Here is a 21,405-nt window from a genome sequence, read left to right on the forward strand (position 1 = left end):
AGTAACCACTGTACCTACCACTTGCTACCACTGTAACCACTGTCCCTTCCAATGATACTACTGTAACCACTTTACCTACCACTGCTACCACTGTAACCTCTGTACCTACCAATGTTACTACTTTAACCACTGTACCTACCATTGCTACCACTGTAACCGCTCTACCTACCATTGCTACCACTGTAGCCACTATTGTAACCACTGTGACCCCTGTACCTGCCAATGTTACCACTGTACCTACCATTGCTACCACTGTAACCACTGTAACCACTGTACCTACCATTGTAACCCCTGTACCTACCATTGTAACGACTGTACCTGCCATTGCGACCACTGTTACCACTGTAACCACTGTACCCACTATTGTAACCACTGTAACCACTAAATCATACCAGAATGTTCTGATAGTTTTTTCTGATGTTGGAGTTACATTGCTGGCTGAGTGACATTTCATGGGTTTTTCTGTTGTTGGGGTTTTGTCTTTCTTGTGATGTTTTGCTGTTTGTGTTTGATGCTTTGTTATTGTGATTTTGTTTATTGTCAAAGCACTCTGTAAACCTCTGTTTTTAAAGGTGCTTTACAAATAAATTTTTTTATATATTTTATTTTAATCCCATTTTAAACAGCGTTTTTCCCAAACATATCACCCGCATTCTCACATTTTAAGCACTACTCCATGTCAGCTATGTGTCCCAGCGTAATTATGCATTACGGATGAAAATGATTATTTAAATACCTAACCATGCAGACTGATTATGATCCAATGCAAGTTTATGTTCCGTGGTCCTTTATAGTCAGCTCCTAAACACACACTCTCTAGGTTTATACAGTTAAACAGATAAAACACTCCTCTTTCTGTTAAAACCTTAACTCAGCCGAGGTGGTCTAAAATATTTCATATGTAAGAAACTAATGTTTAATTAATTTCCTCTCCCCCATTTTCCTGAAAAATTATCCTAAATCTCCCACAGTATTTATCAAGTGATATTATGTGTACAACTAAACTTTTTTAATTACTGAAGGCAGCCTGTCTATTTTATTTTTAATATAAAAGGGAGACCTGGCCTGGGAATTGAGCATTTCCTCCACTCTAGATGGATAAATGCTGACCTTTGTGAGGATATGACCATATGCCCAGATTTCTGTCATACAAGTGTCTGATTAATGAGCACCAGTACTCCTGCAGACGTTACTCAGACCCTGGCAGTCACCAGTGCATCAGAGTGGACTAATCACAAGGCTGGAGGTCTGCACGGTTTTGAACAGTGCTTACATTATTTAGGAGATGCATGTCGGCTACTGTTGAGGGTTCAAGGCTAAGCTGACCTAAGGACAGACCTCAGAGAGGGGCTCACTCCTAGCTTTAGATCTAATGTGCTACCAGAGGAATGTCAGAGCTGGAAAAATGCAAAAAAAAAAAATACTTGTTTTACACATTGAAATACTTACAGATAATATGTGAGACTTTCTGGATAGGCAGACAAAACTCAATCTGGGCTTCATGATCAGTGTTCTCTGTTTCAACACCTGATGCTTCCCCTCATTTAGGCAGAAACACACCTGAGCAACAAAGAGGAAGAAACAGTGTTATTCTCATATACTTCAGACTTATACCACAATTCAGTTATTTACAAAGCAGAGTTAGACTGGCTGATGAATGGGTTATACTCAAGAATCCCCTCAATCACAATGCATAGAACATGATGGGGAAGGATTCAATTAAGTTTGGCTTCAATAAAAACAACTTATCAAGCCCACTCTCTAAAGTCAAAGATCTCACCTCTCCACAGGAGGACAGGGGCAGGGATTTTTGCTGAGGCTGACGTTTCTGCAAAAATAGAAGCACAGCGCAAAAAGAGAAGGTGAGGAACAACGAGCGAAGCTGAGTTTGATCTGCAAGGTTTTCAACACATTTTAGTCCAAATTTAGACTCCCAAACATCATAAGGAGGCGTTTCACCACAGCTGTATTGTAGGGATGCATGATATTTATTGGCATAATGTCAGACCTCTGTTTCTGTAGTGAAACTTCTCAGTATTACTGTGTTTTTACTATCATACCAAAGGTAAAGCGTCCGGTATTACAACAACTAAGGCTGTCAAGACGTGGAGACTTTGATACCTCCATATACTTTAAACTGGTTCAGACTCAGGCCCAGCCATCTAATCCTTAAATCTGGTTCAGCCCTTTTCAACCAATCAAGTTTATCTAATGAAAAAGTCCTACTATGGAATAAGGACAGTACCAAACATTAGTCTGTAACATCTTGGCTGTGTTCTGTTTCATCTGGAATCTTTTTAAAGCTAAAACTGCATTTTCTTCAATCTGAAGTCATTTTTACATGTTTAACTACATTTTCGTTTGACCTGGACTCTTTTTCACAGCTTTAAAGTTGTTTCTGTATAATACAGAGTCATTTTAACAGCTTTAAATGAGTTTCTGTTGAAGCTGAAGTCTTTTTAGGGACTTTAACTGCGTTTCTGTTTCGTCTTGGCTGTTTTTAACAGTTTTTTTATTGCTCTGGACCCTTTCAAACAGCTCTAACAGTCGTTCAGATTCATCTGAAGTCGTTTAAGCAGCTTTAATATTGGTTTAGTTTCCTCTGGAGTCTGTGCAACAGCTTCAACATCATTACTGTTTCCTCTGGAATCTTTTTAGCAGCGTTTCTGTTTGAGCTGCACTGAAATCGTTAGTCAGGCTATCTCCACCTGCTAGCATGGCTAACGAGACGGCTCGCTGCTGTCTGTAATAATCAGGCTAATTATCGGTTATTAACCTGTGTTAGTATTAATCAGTGAGCCTGTCTGGGTTATTGATAGGGCTATTTTTAGAGAGAAACACCAATATCACAGCATGTAGAGCCACTGAGATCTACCCAGCCACCGTGTCAGACTGCATGCTAGCCACGTTAGCCTACAGCTGGGTTATAATTAGCCAACAGCTCGCTCCGCCGACACACCGCATACTGAGCCATGGTCCTCGGTTCATTATCTCACCTGTTGTCTGTTTCTTTGTTGATAACGTCGCTTTAAACACCTGTATTAGTTCGTTCATTCACTAATGCTGTCCTCCACGGTGGGACCGCTTCCTTCCGCTGGGCCTCTGCTACGCTAAATATTACGCCAACTGCGTAACTGTCCGACCGGAGGTCTGCGCGCGCAGATTGGTGCGTGACGTAGCTGTCCCCTGACGGCCGAGCTGACTGCTGTTCCCACAGTCCAGGCAGACTTTTACATTCTGCAGCAGAAACGCGCCTTAGCGTCCGACTACAGCAGTGATACTCAGCGTGTGGCTGTTTTGTCCGGATTTGTGGCTCCTTTATTTCCTAATTTCAAATATTATCCCCACAGAAAATCTTAAAAAGGAAAACTTTGGCCTCAGAAATTATCCAATGCAAGTCACATTAGTCAGTTTGTTTCCAACACATATACAGTGATTGTCAAAATAAATTGCCAGCCTTTTTTTTGGTCTGTTTATTGTCATTGTCCTTATGTGCAATTTTTTTGCACCTTTTTTTGCCATTTGTAATCAGTTTTTGCTGCTTTTAGCCCATTTTTGCTACTTCTTTTTGCCCCTTTTTACCAGTTTTGCCCTGCTATCCTGCTTTTGAGATTTGCAATTTGTTTTCCCTATTTTGCCACTTTTCGTCAAGTTAAGCTGCCTTACCATTAATTGCCCTTTTTTGGCCTATTTTTGTCCATTTTTGTCAATCTTTGCTGCTTGTTGCCCATTTCAGTCACTTTTTGGACTTTTTTGCCATTTCTTGTAACTGTAACTAATATCTTTATCACTTCTCACCCATTTTTGCCACCTTTTTTCCTTATTTTTGTCACTTTTCACCAGTGTTTGCCTCTTTTATCCTGATTTTGCCATTTTTCTCCCTTTTTTGCCATGTTTTTTCTGTTTGAGCTGCCTTTTGCTATCAAATGCCACATTCCCCCATTTTTGCCACCCTTTGCTCATTTCCCCACCTTTTTGCTACTTTTTGCCAATTTAGTCACACAGCCCCCCCCAAACCATGTTTTGGTCACATTTTGCCATTTTATGCCTATTTTGCCCCCTATTTTCAGCTATTTTCATGCCACATTTTTGCTGCTTTTCGACTATTTTTGCCAGCTTTACCTTATTTTTATAGCCACTTAAGACCATTTTTTTCGCTACTTTTCACCACTTACATTGTGTCTCATGCAAAGCTATTTTTCATCTATTTGGCTCTTTGGTTGAGCAGGGTTGAGTAACACTGCTATAAAGGAAAAGGGGTGGCGGGCTTTCGGATGTGTAATTGTGGTATCAGATCAGTGGGTGGTGTTATTTTACAAGGAAAAATTAAAGGTAAAATTTTGAACGCACATGTTCTTGGAGGATGGGTAATTCTAGTTGTTGAAGGGCTAATGGACTCAGTTTTTTTTAACAAAGATACAACTAACAGATCCAGAATAGACTTGTGGTTATTCTAAAATATATTTCATAAATACAAAAATACAACCGGCAGTCTTTACTGACCACAAAATAGTTTCTTTTAATTTCTTGTAAAAAACAATGAAATAATTCATTTTGTAATCATCCTTAATGAATGACAACCAAGCTTTAGTTACCCAAACAGTGATTAGCTACTGCTGGATAATGACCTTAGTCAGTAAGACTGAGGTTAAGACTCGACACGATTATTGATGACAGTCTGAGATTATATGAGGAAGACCGATCAACAGACATCTGCAGTAAGATGCTGCAGATGTTTTATCAGTCTGCTGGGGAGGCAGTGGAAAACACAAAGATGCAAGGCGTCTGGACAAACTGGTTAAAAAAGCTGGCTCTGTGGTCGGAATCGAATTGAACTCATTGGAGGATGAGGAGGAGAGACGTGCACTGAGCAAGGTGGAGGCCATTCAGAGAAACATGGATCATCCACTTCATATCTCCCTCAGTGAGCAAAGAAACAACGGTGGTGAAAGATTAGAAAATCTTTCATACCATCAGCTATTAGACTGTATAATTCTACAGTAAACAGATGAGACTCCCAGACGACTGAATTTTCCTTCAGGGATAAATAAAGCTCTTCTATTGTATTATCAGGGATATCAGATTAATCTTAAAAGTGATTGTTTGTAAAGATTATTACCAGTAGTTCAACTCTGTTCATAAGCATTTATAATTTTAAATTTTACATTACCTAGGTATTATGATGTCTTTTTAACTTGACATGTTTTTGAGCTTTGTTATGTGTCTACCAGGATGGTTATGTTTTCACTGGTTCTTCTGTTGTGTTCCCTGCTTGTGTTATGATGCTTTGTCTTAATTGTGATTCTGTTTATTGCCAAAGCACTTTGTAAACCTCTGTTTTTAAAAGGTGCTATACAAACAAAGTTATTTATTATTATTATTATCTAATAGCATTGTTTGAAATATAGAAATACTTACAAATGTATAAATAAACCCTAATGTATACATCCCAATAAATATGTTCAATATAAATAATAACATGCTGCTACTTTCCAAACAAGTTTAATTTTCTGCTAAATTCACCACCAGGTTCCATGCGGACCGGATAACTGGCCCTAGCGGGCCGGACCTGGCCCGGGGGCCAACGTTTGAGGATCCCAGCTTTGGAGCGTTCCAGCAGACTACACTACCCAGCATGCAGTGCGCTGTGAGAGAAGCAGGCTGATAGACAGCAGGGTATCTGCAGTCTGCAGAGGACTCGGTGCGGGACTGAACTCTGCATATAGGACTCCGTGCGTGAACACCGTGCGCATGCACGTCGTAGGGGCAGAGCGGCTGACGTCAGGTCTCGGGCTGATGATCAAAGTGCAGACAGATCAGACAGGAAACGGATCAGCGCCATCATGGATCGGTTCACGGGTCCTGGTCTGACTGCGGGATCAGCTGCCGGTCTGACGCGGGTCCTGGTGGTCCTGACAGTCCTGGTTTGGTGTTCGGTCTCGGTCCGGTCCCATCCTCAGTGTCTGGACTTCAAACCTCCTTTCAGACCGACGTCACAGCTCACGTTCTGCGTCAGGTACGCTCAGTTCGGCTGCTGTGACGTCGACAGAGACCAGCAGCTTATGAACAGGTATGACGTCATCGTGGGTCAGTTCGACTACCATGGATTCGCCACCTGCGCGAGCTTTATCCACGAACTGCTCTGCCAGGTAGGTCGATCACCTGCACCCATGATGCACCGCGGTAACGATCGATACTGCACACAAACACAGGCAGATAAACATGCAAACAGGCAGAAATCCTGCAGGTTCTAGTTTCAGTAAGTCTGCAGGGATCCACCAAACTACCATTAAACCACAGACTTTAACAAAATAATCCTGCAGGTCATAGTTTCAGTATGTGACCATCAGTAGACTCATATGAAGGCATTTGGGGGACTTTTGAGGGGCCTGGACCTTGATACTGGGGCCAGGGGTCCTTCACAGGTACTCTTTAGGATCATTTAAATCTATTTATATGGTTTTTATTTACTCTTGGTCCCTTATTTCCGTTAAAATACCTGTCTGAATCCCCCAGAGTCATAGCAGACCTCGTGTTTGATGCTCACCTGTGCCCATAAATATGGTGACCTGTTCTTACACTATAGATCACTGGTGTCAAACTCAAGGCCCGGGGGCCAAATTCGGCCTGTGGAAATATTAAATCCAAGATGCTCTCATATTTCTGTTCTAACTGGCCCATCAGTCTGAGGTCTGCAGATTTCCTCAGTTAAAAAATTTAAACTTATCCTGATGATTTAGGATATCCTTGATAAGTCTCAAAATCTGAAAAAGTAAGGAGTAAAAATATTTAGATAAGAAGTCAGGAAAAGAAATTAATTTGGGTTTCAATTTCACATTTTCAATTTAGTATCTCACAATTAGGAGTCATACTTAGGATTTTTGCTTTAATTTTCACACTTTGAGCATTTCAACTCATAGTTTTGACTTCTTGTATAATATTTTGATCTTTAAGATTCATAATTCAAATTTTTAAGTGAAATTTTGACCTTTTAAACTCATGATTTTGACTTTCTTTCTAACATATTTGCCTTTAAAAAACATTATTTTTCAATTTCAGTTTTATGTTTTGACCTTTTTGAAATAATAAATTTACTTTTGTTCAGATTGTGAGCCTTTAAACTGATCTTTTTTAACTTTTTAAATGTCAAAATCGTTTATCATCACACTAAGTTTTTTTTTTTCCATATCTTATTACTGAAATGAGGTTGGCAGTTTCTGGTTAAAAAGGTGACCCTGTTGGACCCTCAGGTTAGTCCTGAATCCAGAATCTGGCCCCTGCTGTGACTAAGTCTGACACCCCTGATTGATTAAATGATTAAATGATTATCTTAATTACATCAGTAAATTAAATCTCTAATTAATCACTAAATGATTAAAATATTTAATCAGATATTCACAATCAGTTTTAAAGGATAATGTCAGTTAAAATTAATTATATAAATGTGTTTATCCAGCACATTTCAAATGAACTGATCTGACCTTATCAGGACCAGCTGGACTCAGACATGTACTTCACTCTGGTCATAAAACAATCAGACCTGTGGACTCAAATAAAACAGCTGAGAATTTAAAGCAGTCAGTATGGATTCTGGGTTTAAGTATTAGATGAAAGAGCTATCACTGCTTATTGTAAAATAATGGACAAGAACACAAACCTTTCCAACAAGAGAAAAGTATGACTTGGAAAAATCTGACCTGTTCTAGATTTGTACAGTTAAGACAATATATCTTAAAAGAAATTGGGAAAAAATGAAACAAATAAAGAATGTAATGATAGATTACAGTTGATTATGAAGACTTAACAGTACTAACAATTTGATAATTTCCTAACTTTACTCAGGGATCATAAAGGGCAGAAGAATTACCAATATCAAAAGAAAAGGAATTAAATTAAAAGTTTACAAGTGAGAAAATATGTGTGAAACTATATTCTCAACTCCTTAACCATACTGGCTATTTTATCACTCCTAAATTACACATTTAATGTAGATTTCAAACCTGTAAATGTTGAAGGGACTGTGAAGAAACAATATTAGTAACACAATAAAACAATTAAATCACATCATAAAAGAACTAGGGCTGTCAATAGATTAAAATTTTTAATCGCGATTAATCTCACAAATTACATAGTTAACTCACGATTAATTGCAAATTAATCACACTTTTTTGTCTATTCTAAATGTATCTTACAGTACTATTTCTCAAGATTTAAATACCCGTATCAACACAAGTGGACAAAAATGCTTTCTTTATGCAAATGTTTGTTCAACAACCCAAAACAACAACAGATAAAGTCCAGAACATTCTCTAGTCTGAGCTCAAAGATACTGAACGCTGCAAAAATCTGCTGAGAGCATAACATGGTAAACTCAAGCCCAACAGATGGAGATACTGACCTTAATGTAACACTACTGAATAATACCACAATGTAGAGTCAAACTTTAGACTTCTAGAAGTTACCTCCTCTGTTCTCAGCAGCTGAACACAGAACAACAGATCTCATCATCACACATGGACATAAAGAAGTCAAGTCTCTGCTGAGAGCTCAGCAGTAAGGCACAGACACATCTAATGGTGTTTCACTGTTCTGATGTGAGTAAGGTGGACACATCTGCCCTGCTCAAGACAAAAAGCAAGTCATTACTTAAAAATGTCTGCTATTATTTATCAGATTTTTACTTTCAAACTAAAAAATGTAGTCCAAATGTAAAATAAATGCTGACAGTACGAAATGACTGAGAACTTTTAAGGTGTAGTAAGAGGACTGAACCATCTCTTCATTCTTCAGATCATAGAAGAGCTACAGATTTAATCTAAAACCATTTTTTCTTCCTAAATAAAGGAGAGCCACAGTCTAATAATGCTTTCAGCTTCTATTCTGATACTCTACAGAGCTCATTCACTAACCCCTGCTCTCCTGTCACACACCAGCCTCTGCTGCTCTGTCTCCTCCTCCTCCTCATGATGCAGCTGTACATTCACCAGCATCAGACAATCTCCTACAGGGACTGCAGAGTCTTTGACACTTTTGCAGCATCTTGATTGACTGTTATTTAAATTTGGCGTTTATTCACAGTTCCAGTCGATCGTTTTAGTAAGTTTCGTTTTTTTCTGAATACTTTCACTTTCAAGCAGGAGCTGCGTGGGGATGAGAGCGGACCTTTAGGAGACGTGCTGGACCAGTCAACAGTTAATAGTGCAGCTGTGGTGCTGGTTCATGGCAGATATAACAGCCTAAATAAATGAATAAATCATACTGGCCCAAAAGTGCGTCGGCACACTGGGAAATGCTCGGTATGCCAGATAGCGAGTCCATCCCTGCAGAGTTTCTGAGTGTCTCCATTGTAAACAAATCCAGCATGGCGAGGGGGGCGGCTCTCTGCATTAGTGGTGAGCATGGCCAGCGAGTGGTGTGGGCTATATAAGACTCTACGAACTTCCTGTAACTCCGTTCATGTCGACAGTAGGAGAAAATAACTTCAGTTTTATCTGACATGATCTGAAAGCTGAACCTGTCATTCAGAAGTCTCTGTCCTTTATCCAGTTCTACTCGCTTGTACAGCATCACGACGGCACCGCTTCCTGGTCTGGCAAACTACGGGATGGGTCGAGGGTCATACAGAACACGCATGCATTAATCGTGCGACAAAAAATTTAGCGGCGTTAAAAGTAATTTGAGTTAACGCAATATTAATGCATTAACTTTGACAGCCCAAAAAAGAACAAATGTGTGTCAAATTCGAATCGAAATTATGTCAATAACTATTGCTGGGCCATTAACGGCGTTAACGTGCTACGTTAACGCGAGACTCTTATCACACGATAAGACAATTATTGCACGTTAATCTATTCACTAAAGGGGCTTACGGACACACTGCCGAGCACATGTAGTAGGCTACCAACACGCCTCCAGTCATTTCCAGTGGGAGGAGGGCGGAGGTTTGGGTCTGCTGTGAGCAGGCTTAAGCCTGATTTATACTTCTGCGTTGCGTCAACGGCGTAGGTACGCCGTTGACGCGACGCCATTGTTGACCATTCGAAGTTCTGCGTCGAGGGAACGCGTTGCTCTGCAATTCACCGCCATGACGTGTGTGGCTGTGTGTATATGTGTGTGTGGTTTCAGAGGGGTCACATCCGAGCGGCCGTGTCGCTCTCTGCCGAACTGGACGTCTGTTTGTAATAAAAGAGTGGATGCTTGGGTGTGTGATTACAACCGGCAGTCAATATTACATGTTGTTTGCACATAAGCACAAACCAGAGGTTTTTGTTGTCCGTCACTCCTTTAAAATCCCGCTGGATCCATCCTGACAGAGAGCTTCATACAGTACACGCTCGTCACAGCACTAAGACAAGTTGGAGTGTTATGAATTGTGAGTAGGCTACAAACGTGTGCCTTCATCTGTTGTATTTCCATGACTGGTATCATGGACACTACGGTGTTAAAGTGAGGTTCAGCGAGAGAGAGAGAGGGAGAGAGAGGAGGGTCAAGCAGTGGTGAGCAAGCAAGAGAGAACAGGTGCTGGTCTGAATCATCATTCACCCATCTCTGTTAGATTTCCATGGTTTAAATCCACGTGATAAATGAGCAAACTTTGGTGTTTAAAGTGAGGGTTCAGTTCAGTGGTGAGCAAGTGAGGTGTTCTCAAGCAGTCTGTGATGCACTTTCCTTAATATTTAGATAGGTCAAGCATTTTTTTAATGTCTTCGGCAAAATTCAAATCTAGTATTTTAATTTAGATTAATCTAGATTAACTACAGGATTGCAGTGAGATTAATCTAGATTTAAAAAAAAAAATCTATGCCCAGCATTATTAATAACATAATACAACAATAAAATCACAATGATGGGATGCTGATGTGGTGCCAGCCTGTGTTAAATTCTTAAAACGAGTTTATCCTTTTCTTAAAGCACTCCTGACAGGGTTAAGGTGAGAGACAGGAAGTAGCACTCTGTCTTGTTTTAAACACTCCTCCCCCTCTTTTCCTCAGGAATGTTCTCCATTTGCAGCTCATCTTTTCGATGCCGAGGATCCGAGCACTCCAATGAGAACCATCCCTGGACTGTGTCCGGATTACTGCTCCATGTTGTGGAGTAAGTGTCGCTCCGTTCTCCCCCTGCTGTCTGACGACCCGGTGGTCTCTGGACTGAAAGACGATGAGTTTCGCCTCTGTCCTTACCTGCAGCTGAGCGACGCCGACTACTGTTACCCCCACCTCCTCAGTAACCATAGACTGACTCACAACCTGGGCCACGTCCAGTCCAACTCTGACGGCTGTCTGCAGCTCTGCCTGGAGGAGGTCGCCAACGGGCTGAGGAACCCGCTCGCCATGGTGCACGCCAACGACGGCACGCATCGCTTCTTTGTGGCTGAGCAGGTGGGCCTGGTGTGGACCTATCTACCGGACCGGTCCAGACTGGAGAAACCGTTCCTGAACATCACAAAGGCAGTGCTGACATCATCATGGGAGGGAGATGAGAGAGGATTCCTGGGTCTCACCTTCCACCCAAACTACAAGTACAACGGAAAGCTATATGTGTACTACTCTGTGGAGGTCGGCTTCGATGAACGGATACGCATAAGCGAGTTTCATGTGTCCACCAGTGACATGAACATGGTGGATCACACCTCTGAGCGGTATGTAAGAACATCAGGTTTAAAAACCCAGAATGTTTTGTCCTTCATCACAGGCTTTTCATGTAAATCCGCCCGACGCTGATGCGCTCTGAGCGTGTGCTCTCCCTTTAAGAACTGGTTTAAGCACCGAAGACGAGAGAAAACAATGATAGATTATCTCACCACTAGTGCTATAATGATGATGGTGGTGATGATGGTGGTGGTGATGGTGGTGGTGATGGTGGTGGTGATGGTGATGGTGGTAGTGGTGATAATGAGGATGATGGTGGTGATGATGATGATGATGATGGTGGTGATGATGATGATGGTGATGATGGTGGTAGTGGTGATAATGAGGATGATGGTGGTCATGATGATGATGATGGTGATGATGATGGTAGTGGTGATGATGATGATGATGATGATGATGATGATGATGATGGTGATGATGATGATGATGGTAGTGATGATGGTGGTGATGATGATGATGGTGGTGATGATGATGATGATGATGATGATGGTGATGATGATGTTGGTGGTGATGATGATGATGGTGATGATGATGATGGTGATGATAGTAGTGGTGATGATGATAATGATGATGATGATGGTGGTGATGATGATGATGAGGATGATGATGATGATGATGGTGATGATGATGATGGTGGTGATGATGGTGGTGGTGATGATGATGATGATGATGATGATGGTGGTGATGATGATGATGATGATGGTGATGATGATGATGATAATGATGATGATGGTGGTGATGATGATGATCATGATGATGATGATGATGGTGATGATGATGATGGTGATGATGATGGTGATGATGATGATGGTGATGATGGTGGTAGTGGTGATAATGATGATGATGATGATGATGATGATAATGGTGATGATGATGATGATGGTGGTGATGATTATGATGATTATGATGGTGATGATGATGGTAGTGGTGATGATGATGATGATGGTGGTGATGATGATGATGGTGATGATGATGATGGTGATGATGATGATGGTGATGATGATGTTGGTGGTGATGATGATGGTGATGATGATGGTGATGATGATGTTGGTGGTGATGATGATGATGATGATGATAATGGTGATGATGATGATGATGGTGGTGATGATTATGATGATTATGATGGTGATGATAGTGATGATGATTGTAAAGGTGATGATGGTGATGTTGATGATGGTAATGATGATGATGATGATGATGATGAGTTGTGCAGTCCATGGAATCTACTATCAGGCCCGGAAACAGTAACCTCTGTAACGGCTCCAGCCTGCTCTGGTCCCATTTGAGATGAAGACATAGTTGCTGGAGCGAGGCAAACTAGTTCCTCTGAACCCACATCTAGAGTCATGCAGATAATCCAAAATTCTGATCCATTTTTGTTGCATTAGCAAAATTGTTTCCCCTACTATTATATCGGGGGGCAACCCGCCCCCATTTAAGGTTGGGTTGATTGTGTTTAAATGTATTTTAGTGCCAGGTCACAACAGAAGTCATTCAAGGATACCTTTCCTATAGAGCAGGTCTACCTTGTCCCTTCATTAAACAAACTAAATAGCCTTGTGTTATCTTGTAAAATAATCTTGTGTCCTGCTTGTTTTCAGTAGCGTGTGACAGGGTTTCAGTCAGAGCCAGCAGTAACCAGCACTTTAGTGGATTCAGTGACACACTTCTTTAGCCTGTTCAGACAGCCTTAGCCCATCAACCAAACGTGGCTGATCTTCTCAGGCTGTGATGCAGACTAGGACAGCCAAGCTGGTGTTTCACCACCCAAAAAGATTCTATCACTTTTGCTGCTGCCACCTGCACCTTGTCAACCATGCCACATCAAAGAAAACAAGCTGCAGCTCAGAAGCGATGCACCTGCATCCAGCTCCCTTGCCAGCCACCAAACGGACCCAGCACTAGTCGCTATTTTTGAGACGTGTGTTCTGTTGACATCTTTATGTTGTGGTCATTTATTGTTTGCGTTAATGACTTCCCTTTTTTTGGTGTGATGTGTTCAGGGTCATCCTGGAGATCGATGAACCAGCCTCGAACCATAATGGTGGACAGCTGCTCTTCGCAGACGATGGCTTCTTGTACATTTTCACCGGAGACGGGGGTATGGCCGGAGACCCATTTGGAAAATATGGGAATGCCCAGAACAAGTGAGACATGCTTTTTAAGGTTTCTGAAAGCCGGGACAAAGGAGAGCTCTTTAAAGTCTAGTGTGTTCATGTTTGGATCAGTGAAGAGGATCTCTTATCGTCTCTCTTTTTCTTCTTCAGGTCAGCTCTGCTGGGTAAAGTTCTTCGTATTGATGTGGATGACAATGAAAGAGGTCCGCTGTATAGAATTCCTCCCAATAACCCCTTCATACATGAGCGCGGAGCTCGCCCTGAGATCTACGCCTACGGCGTCCGGAACATGTGGAGGTGTTCTGTGGACCGGGGCGACCCGCTGACCAAAGAAGGCAAAGGTCGAATCTTCTGTGGGGACGTGGGTCAGAACAAGTTTGAAGAGATCGACATCATTGAGAAAGGACGAAATTACGGCTGGAGAGCCAAAGAAGGCTTCTCCTGCTACGACAAGAAGCTGTGCGCCAACAGCTCGCTGGGTGAGACGATTAGGAAACAACCAAGGTTATTCATATTTAAGAAGCATTCACTTTTGTTTGTAGTGAAGCTTTATATCAGGGGTATCAAACTCAAGGCCCGGGGGCCAAATCTGGCCCCTGGTACAGTTATAGCCGGCCCACCAGATTATATGATATCTTTATTAAAACTGGCCCACCAGTATGAGGTCTGCAGATTTCCTTCAGTATAAAAATGTAAACTTAACCTTGATGATTTATAAAATCCTTGCTGAGTCATAAAAATCAGAAAAAGTAAACAATAAAAGTAATTAAATAAAAATTCTGGAACAAAGGAGAAATTTTTTTCTCTATATTTTCAATATTGCATCTCACAATAATGACTAAAAATTATGGTTTTCACAGTTTATTTCATATTTTAACTTTTACATCTCATAACTTTTAATTTTTATCTTGGTAACTTGGATTAATAATTTTAATTTTAAACCCTATTTTGACCTTTTAAAGTCATGATTTTGACTTTTATCTAATTTTTGACTTTTTAAACTCATTATTTTTAATTTTATTTCATTTTTTGACATTTTAAACTCTAGATTTCGATGTTTATCTCATATCGAGATTGTTAAATATCATGATTTTGAATTTTTTCTGACCATTTCAACTCTTAACTTCCACTTTTATCTCACATGTTGACCTTTAAAACTTGTGATTTTTACTTTTTTCATATTTTGTCTATTAAAAAACATGGTTTAAATATTCTGTCTCACATTTTGCCTTTTAAAAACATTGTTTTGACTTTAAATGTCATGTTTTACCTTTAAAATTTTTAAGTTTGACTTTTTATCTCAGATTTTGAGTTTTTATCTTCTGATGTTGACCTTATAATATCAAAATCATTTAGGTTGACACTCAGTGGTTAAATATTGGCCCTGTTAGGCCCTCAGGTTAGACCCACATTCAGAATCCGGCCCCTGTTGAGAGTCAGTTTGACACCCCTGCTTTTCATCATTGGGAAACCCTGTGAATTCTACATTTATGCAACGCTAATTTTCCCCTGCAGCAATTTTCCTCTCTTACAGCTGTGTTTACTCCCTAAAACATGAATTTCTTCTTGGCTGAGACATTTGGATGCTCTTCCATAACATGTGATGCATTTTCAGACGATGTACTGCCGATCTACGCATACCCTCATAAGATGGGGAAGTCAGTGACAGGCGGATATGTGTATCGAGGCTGCGAGTACCCCAACTTGAATGGGATGTACATCTTTGGAGACTTCATGAGTGGGTGAGCTGCTTTACAGATGCTCCACAGCTGAAATGTAAACATGCACGTAAAAGGAGCAGAGACAGCTTTCATTGGCTGGATGTCAGCTGATCAGGACTTTAGTATGAAGCTCTTTTAATGACCAATTATAATTAAATTATGACATTATTTGAAAGGTGCCTATTAAAAAAATGCATTATTATTATTTTTTTTAAATTATTATTATTATTATTAATATTTTTTATTATTATTATTTGTACTATTAATATTATTACTTTTTATTATTATTAATATTGTTTTTACTATTATTATTATTGTTTATAATTATTATTTTCACTATTATTACTGTTATTATTATTATTATTATTATTATTATTATTATTATTACTGAAACCTTTGAAAAGCTTTATAAAACAACGAGCAGGGTTATGGTTAGGACTAAAGCAGAAAAATATTTCATGTTTGAAATCTCTAACGGTGGCGTTCATTCACCTGTGTGTGTTTTTCAGTCGTCTGATGAGTCTACAGGAGGACGTGTTGTCGGGTCAGTGGCGGTATAATGAGATCTGTATGGGGCAGGGTCTCACCTGTATGTTCCCTGGTCTCATCAACAACTACCAGCAGTACATCATCTCGTTTGCTGAGGATGAGGCGGGTACGACACACACCAACACACACATACCGTCGTTCTTCATGCATTCACAGTGCCTATAAAATGTCTTTACCCCCTTTAAATGTTTGACCCTTTCATCAATCTTATAAATCACACATAGTCAATATAATTTAGGTTTTTGGCTTTTACAAACAAACCTCTTTCATGTCAAAGTGAAAACAGATTTCTACAAGGTAATGTCAATTAAATAGAAATATGTAATATAAAATAAACACCCCTTTAAAGTGACTGAGCTAATCCAACAGAGGTCCAGGCAGTTGGTGCTAGAAGTCTCACAGTTAGAGAAATGAGGATCAGCTGAGGTCAGTGAATGTGTCTTAGTGAGTTTAGGATAAAGACACCTGTGTCTGGAGGGTCACAGGTGCACCAGTATTCCTGGCTACCATTACACCATGCTGATGGGAGAGACTCTGCAGACAACAACTGTTGGCCGGGTTCTTCACCAGTCAGAGCTTTATGGGAGAGTGGCAAAGAGAAAGACACTGTTGAAGAAAACTCAGATTCAATCTGGACTAGAGTTCACCAGAAGGACTGTGGGAGACTCCATGGTCAAGAGGAAGAAAGTTCTTTGGTCTGATGAGACCAGAATGGAGCTTTGAGACCATCAGACAAGACGCCTAACACTGACATCACCACAAACACACCATCCCCACTGTGGAGCACGCTGGTGGCAGCATCATGCTGTGGGGATTCTTGTAAAGATAGAGGGTAGGGCTGGGAAATTAATCAAAAATTAAATTAAATCGCAGAATGGCCTGCTGCAATTTTCAAATTGCAAAGGTTCAATATTTCTTTGACCTGAAATTTGTGTCAAAATACCAGTTTTAGCCTTCTTTCTGCAGCAGCAATGTTACCCATGACATATACAATCATTAAGGTGCCATTGTTTTTAAAATAGTTTAAAATCTGTCCTTCTTCATTTTTTTACTTTGTCTTATCAAATATAGGAATGACAAAAACCCTACAATGTAATAATCCATATCCAATTTGCAATACGAGTCAAAGTCATCAGAATTAGACACTTTTAAAGATTTGTTCAGCCCTTGATTAGGAATAAAGAAAGTTAAGAAATAATCGCATATCAAATCACAATTGCAAAATTGGGGGGAAAAAAACGCAATAAGATTATTTTCCAAAATCGTTCAGCCCTAGTAGAGGGGGAGGTTAATGTGGCAAAATCTAGGAAAATCCTGGAGGACCATCTTATTCAGTCTGTGAGAGAACTATGGCTTAGGAGATTCATTTTCTAGCAGGACAATGAGCCGAAGCATCCAGAGAAAGCTACACAGAAAGGGTTTAAAGACAACAAGGAGAATGTTCCAGAGTGGCAGAGTCAAAGCCCAGACCTCAGTCTGATAGAGGATTTGTGGCTCAACTTGAAAAGGGCTGTTCTTGTGTTTCACATACATGAGCCAGACATGGCCATCGAACAGGCCGGGTGGATCTATCACCGTGTAGTTCTAGAGCACCTCCTCTTTTTGCATTCTTCATACTGGATGGAAATAAAGTAACGTTGGTTCAGTGCGTCAATCAAAGGTTTGTAGGTGTAAAGCAGAAACGATGTGAGTCTCCTCCTCCTTAGAGTCAGACTTTGGGACGATCTCAGGGTCTAGGGTGTTATTAAAGCCATGAGATTTCTCAGACTTCACCTGGTTATCCAACCATGCGTAGATCGTACTCATCCTGGCGTCCATGTCCAGAGCATTGATGACATCGTACTGCTTAAAGCCATCTTCATCAGCTTCAATCTGATCGTGGGGCTTGAAGAAGTCATCCCGATGGACCACACAACAGTTGGGCAGGCTTTCAGGCTGTTGATCCCTGTCCAGCCTGAAAGAGTCCAGACTTATACTGATCATGATGAGTTTATAAAATCAACCATGCTCAGTATAAGTGAGGGAGTGAATGCTTTTGAACTGTATGTCATTGTACGTTTTTCCTCTGTTCCCAGGTGAGCTGTACTTCATGTCTACCGGAATCCCAAGCGCCACGTCACGCTCAGGAGTCGTTTACAAGATCGTTGATCCTTCAAGGTGATAAATAATCAATCAATTACATCATGGGTGTCAAACTCAAGGCCCGGGGGCCAAATCTGGCCCATGGTACAGTTATACCCGGCTCACAGGATCATATCATATTTGGATTATAACTGGCCCACTGATATGAAGTCTGCAGATTTCATCAACTGTAAAAATGTAAATTTAACCTCAATGATTTAAAATCTTTAAGTCAGAAAAACATGAAAAAAAACTAAAGAGTAAAAATATATCAGCTAAAAAAATCAGGAATGGGGGGGTTATTTTGTGTTTTCATTTCATACTTTCAATATTGCACCTCAGAATTACGCTTTAAACCTATGATTTTGAATTTCTTTTTCATATTTTAACCTTTTCAATTAATAATTTTAACTTTTATGACACATTTTGACCTTTTGGATTCACACTTTAACATTCTGAGTTATATTTTGACCTTTTTAACTAAATATTTCAAATGTTTTGACCTTCCTAACTTTGACTTTTAATCTCATATATTTACCAGTTAGACTCAAAATTTATGATTTGAACTCATATTTTGACCTTTAAACTCATGATTTCATCTTTGTATCTCATATATTTACTAATACAAACATTATTTGGACTTTGAATGTGTTTTTGCCTTTTGATTTAAAATTTTTAACCTCAGAGTTTGAGCTCTTAAATTTATCATTTTGAATTTTTTTTTATTTCCAGTTTTTTTCGCCCATAATTTATCACTGGTGAATATGAGTTGACAGTTTATTGTTAAATGTGGACCCTGTTAGGCCCTCAGGTTAGACCTGAATTCAGAATCCGGCCCCTGTTGTGACTGAGTCTGACACCCCTGAATTACCTGATCAGTTAACACACCTGGATATTTAAGACTAACAGACCTGGATGACCATGATGTTCAACCTCTGGTATCTTCATTAGAGTCGTCCTCTTCTGATTTTATTGATCTTTGTGTTTCAGACGGGCGCCACCTCGCCACTGTCACTACGACCCTCAGCCAGTCAGAGTGAAGAGTAACCTCATCAAGTTCGTCCCTCAGGAGAGTGAGTCTCTCTGTCTCAGACCATCAGCTGATTGAGAATCAACTAAGTGCAGATTGATCTGAAATCTGGACCATCTCAGTCCTTTCTGGTTTATCTGGATGAGTCTGTCTAGTATTTATGCTTTTATTTATCTAACTACATTTATTTTATTGTATTTAAATTCATTTTTTACAGGTCCAGTGCATATTAATTATGCCAGATTGGGCTAAAAGACTACATGAACTCTGCGGCTCGACACAGTGCTTCTGTTTCCTCCTCTATGTTGGTCTGCCCTGAAATGTCTCTTTTCTATATGGTGCATATTCTCCCACCTTTAGCCAATCAGATCCTTCGCTCAGGCCGGCCGTGGCCAGCATGCATTTGTGCAATAATCAGATGGTTACGTTTAAAAAGTGTTGGTAAAAATGGAGTGGGTATGTTTCAGCAGCATTTATTGATAAATCTCCTGTTCTTTGTGTGTCAATCTTTAGGTTTGATTGGGGAGGAGCCTCCCAGCAGCCTCAGAACTGAGGCTCCGCCCACAGAGTCATTTGATTGGCTCCAGGAGCTCATAGACCGTTTGGGGGAGTTGGGGTTGGACCACACCACAGTCCCACCCACCACCAGCACCCCCAAACCCTCCAGACACCCAAGGAGGAAGGGTCGGCGCAGGAAAGGGAAATCCAGAGCAGAGAATCGTCCGGAGATCCGAGACGGAGCGGTTAGGCTGGTGGGGGACGAGGAGGGGCGGGGCGACCGGGGACGGGTGGAGGTGTTTGTGGGCGGGGAGTGGGGCACAGTGTGTGACGACCTTTGGAGCACCAACAACGCCGCGGTGGTCTGCAGACAGCTGGGCTTCAGATTCGCTCTGAAAGCAGCCAAAAACTCTGAGTTTGGTGAGGGGCGGAACCTTCGGATCCTTCTGGATGACGTGCAGTGTGAGGGGAACGAAGCCACCCTGCTCGACTGCAAACACGCCGGCTTGGCCACGCACAACTGCGCCCACTATGAAGACGCCGGAGTGATCTGTGGAAACTCTGACTATGTTATTCATGTATGAACAACAAAATTCAGCAATAATTATCAAAACACAGTCTAAAAAACAAATATGAGCCAATTCTGATTTAATGACAGGAAACATGGAGTCTTAAAACAAATATGAGCCAAATCTGATTTAATGACAGGAAACATGGAGTCTTAAAACAAATATCAACCAAATCTGATTTAATGACAGGAAACATGGAGTCTTAAAACAAATATGAGCCAATTCTGATTTAATGACAGGAAACATGGAGTCTTAAAACAAATATCAACCAAATCTGATTTAATGACAGGAAACATGGAGTCTTAAAACAAATATCAACCAAATCTGATTTAATGACAGGAAACATGGAGTCTAAAAAACGGTTTGAATGAAATCCTGATAAAAACGTGGTTGAATGTTAACATTCTGTTTTCAACAAATTTAAACAGAATATTAAAATGTGAAATACTGAAAGTGTTGACCTGATCATAAGCAGAGAAAAACTGAGATTGCTGATATTTTAAGAGACGGGTTAATGTAAATGTAAATCCTTTATGAATGTAATCCTTTTTAGTGTTGATATTAAGTGTTTTTAATAGTTCAGACTGACTTGGATGTTGATTTTTTTTGCACTTTGCATGAAGTCAGAAACATGTTGACGTCATATTTGCTCACATGATGAATGTTGAATACTCACTGATGAATGTCTGATGTTTTATAATCATTTTTATAATTGTAATAAAGATTTTATATTTACTGCTGTCCCCACTTTTACCCCCACCACATGTTAAAATGATGTATTTGAATAAACTTAGACCTTAGTAGAGGTCTTGATATAATAAAGCTTAATATCAGAGGTTTATCAAAGATTTGGGAGAGTTTATGGATGTAGTTTTCCTGAATTTAGTAGGGATTTCAGGCAGGACCATTCACTATTTTTGAGCCATTTTCAATGCAGGCGTAAAAATTCCAACATAATTTGTAGATTAATAATAGTTTGACATAAAAGAAACAACAAATGCTTTAGACCTGCCATTATGTTCTTAATTTTGTCTTCTTTATTGTGAAACCAGGGTCAGGGTTAATTATGGATCATTCTACAGCTTGTGCTGTCTTTATTTAAGCTCCACAACATAATGAAGGCTGGTGGCTAATAAGCATAAGAGTTTATAA

The 21,405-nt window shown here is 40.2% G+C and overlaps 2 protein-coding genes across 3 annotated transcripts in view; one reads left to right on the forward strand and one right to left on the reverse strand.

Annotated features, from left to right (window-relative positions):
• Positions 1-3,121, reverse strand: part of dicer1 (dicer 1, ribonuclease type III) — a 43,011-nt gene extending 39,890 nt beyond the window's left edge. For both annotated transcript variants that reach the window (XM_041813485.1, XM_041813486.1), the window contains exons 1-3: positions 2,997-3,121; positions 1,781-1,828; positions 1,450-1,560 (exon numbers count right to left, since the gene is read on the reverse strand). The gene's annotated coding sequence lies outside the window, so the exon portion shown is untranslated. The remainder of the gene's footprint in view (positions 1-1,449; positions 1,561-1,780; positions 1,829-2,996) is intronic.
• Positions 3,122-5,516: 2,395 nt separating this feature from the next.
• On the forward strand, positions 5,517-20,988 carry hhipl1 (HHIP-like 1). Its single transcript, XM_041813512.1, has 9 exons — positions 5,517-6,149; positions 10,992-11,638; positions 13,652-13,795; positions 13,916-14,244; positions 15,381-15,507; positions 15,996-16,141; positions 18,111-18,192; positions 19,147-19,229; positions 19,700-20,988. Exons 1-9 carry the CDS (start codon positions 5,844-5,846, stop codon positions 20,266-20,268), a joined length of 2,433 nt encoding a protein of 810 aa, XP_041669446.1. The 5' UTR covers positions 5,517-5,843; the 3' UTR covers positions 20,269-20,988.
• Positions 20,989-21,405: the final 417 nt, after the last annotated feature.

Source organism: Cheilinus undulatus, linkage group 18, assembly GCF_018320785.1.
Source record: "Cheilinus undulatus linkage group 18, ASM1832078v1, whole genome shotgun sequence".
NCBI lineage: Eukaryota > Metazoa > Chordata > Actinopteri > Labriformes > Labridae > Cheilinus > Cheilinus undulatus.

What these genes read in the sequence shown, in the direction of transcription:
- hhipl1 (XM_041813512.1), top strand. Translation starts at nt 5,844, where the DNA reads ATGGATCGGTTCACGGGTCCTGGTCTGACTGCGGGATCAGCTGCCGGT. An exon ending in GTTTGCTGAGGATGAGGCGG is followed by an intron (nt 16,142 to 18,110) that starts GTACGACACACA and finishes CTCTGTTCCCAG; the next exon opens with GTGAGCTGTACTTCATGTCT. An exon ending in AAGATCGTTGATCCTTCAAG is followed by an intron (nt 18,193 to 19,146) that starts GTGATAAATAAT and finishes TTTGTGTTTCAG; the next exon opens with ACGGGCGCCACCTCGCCACT.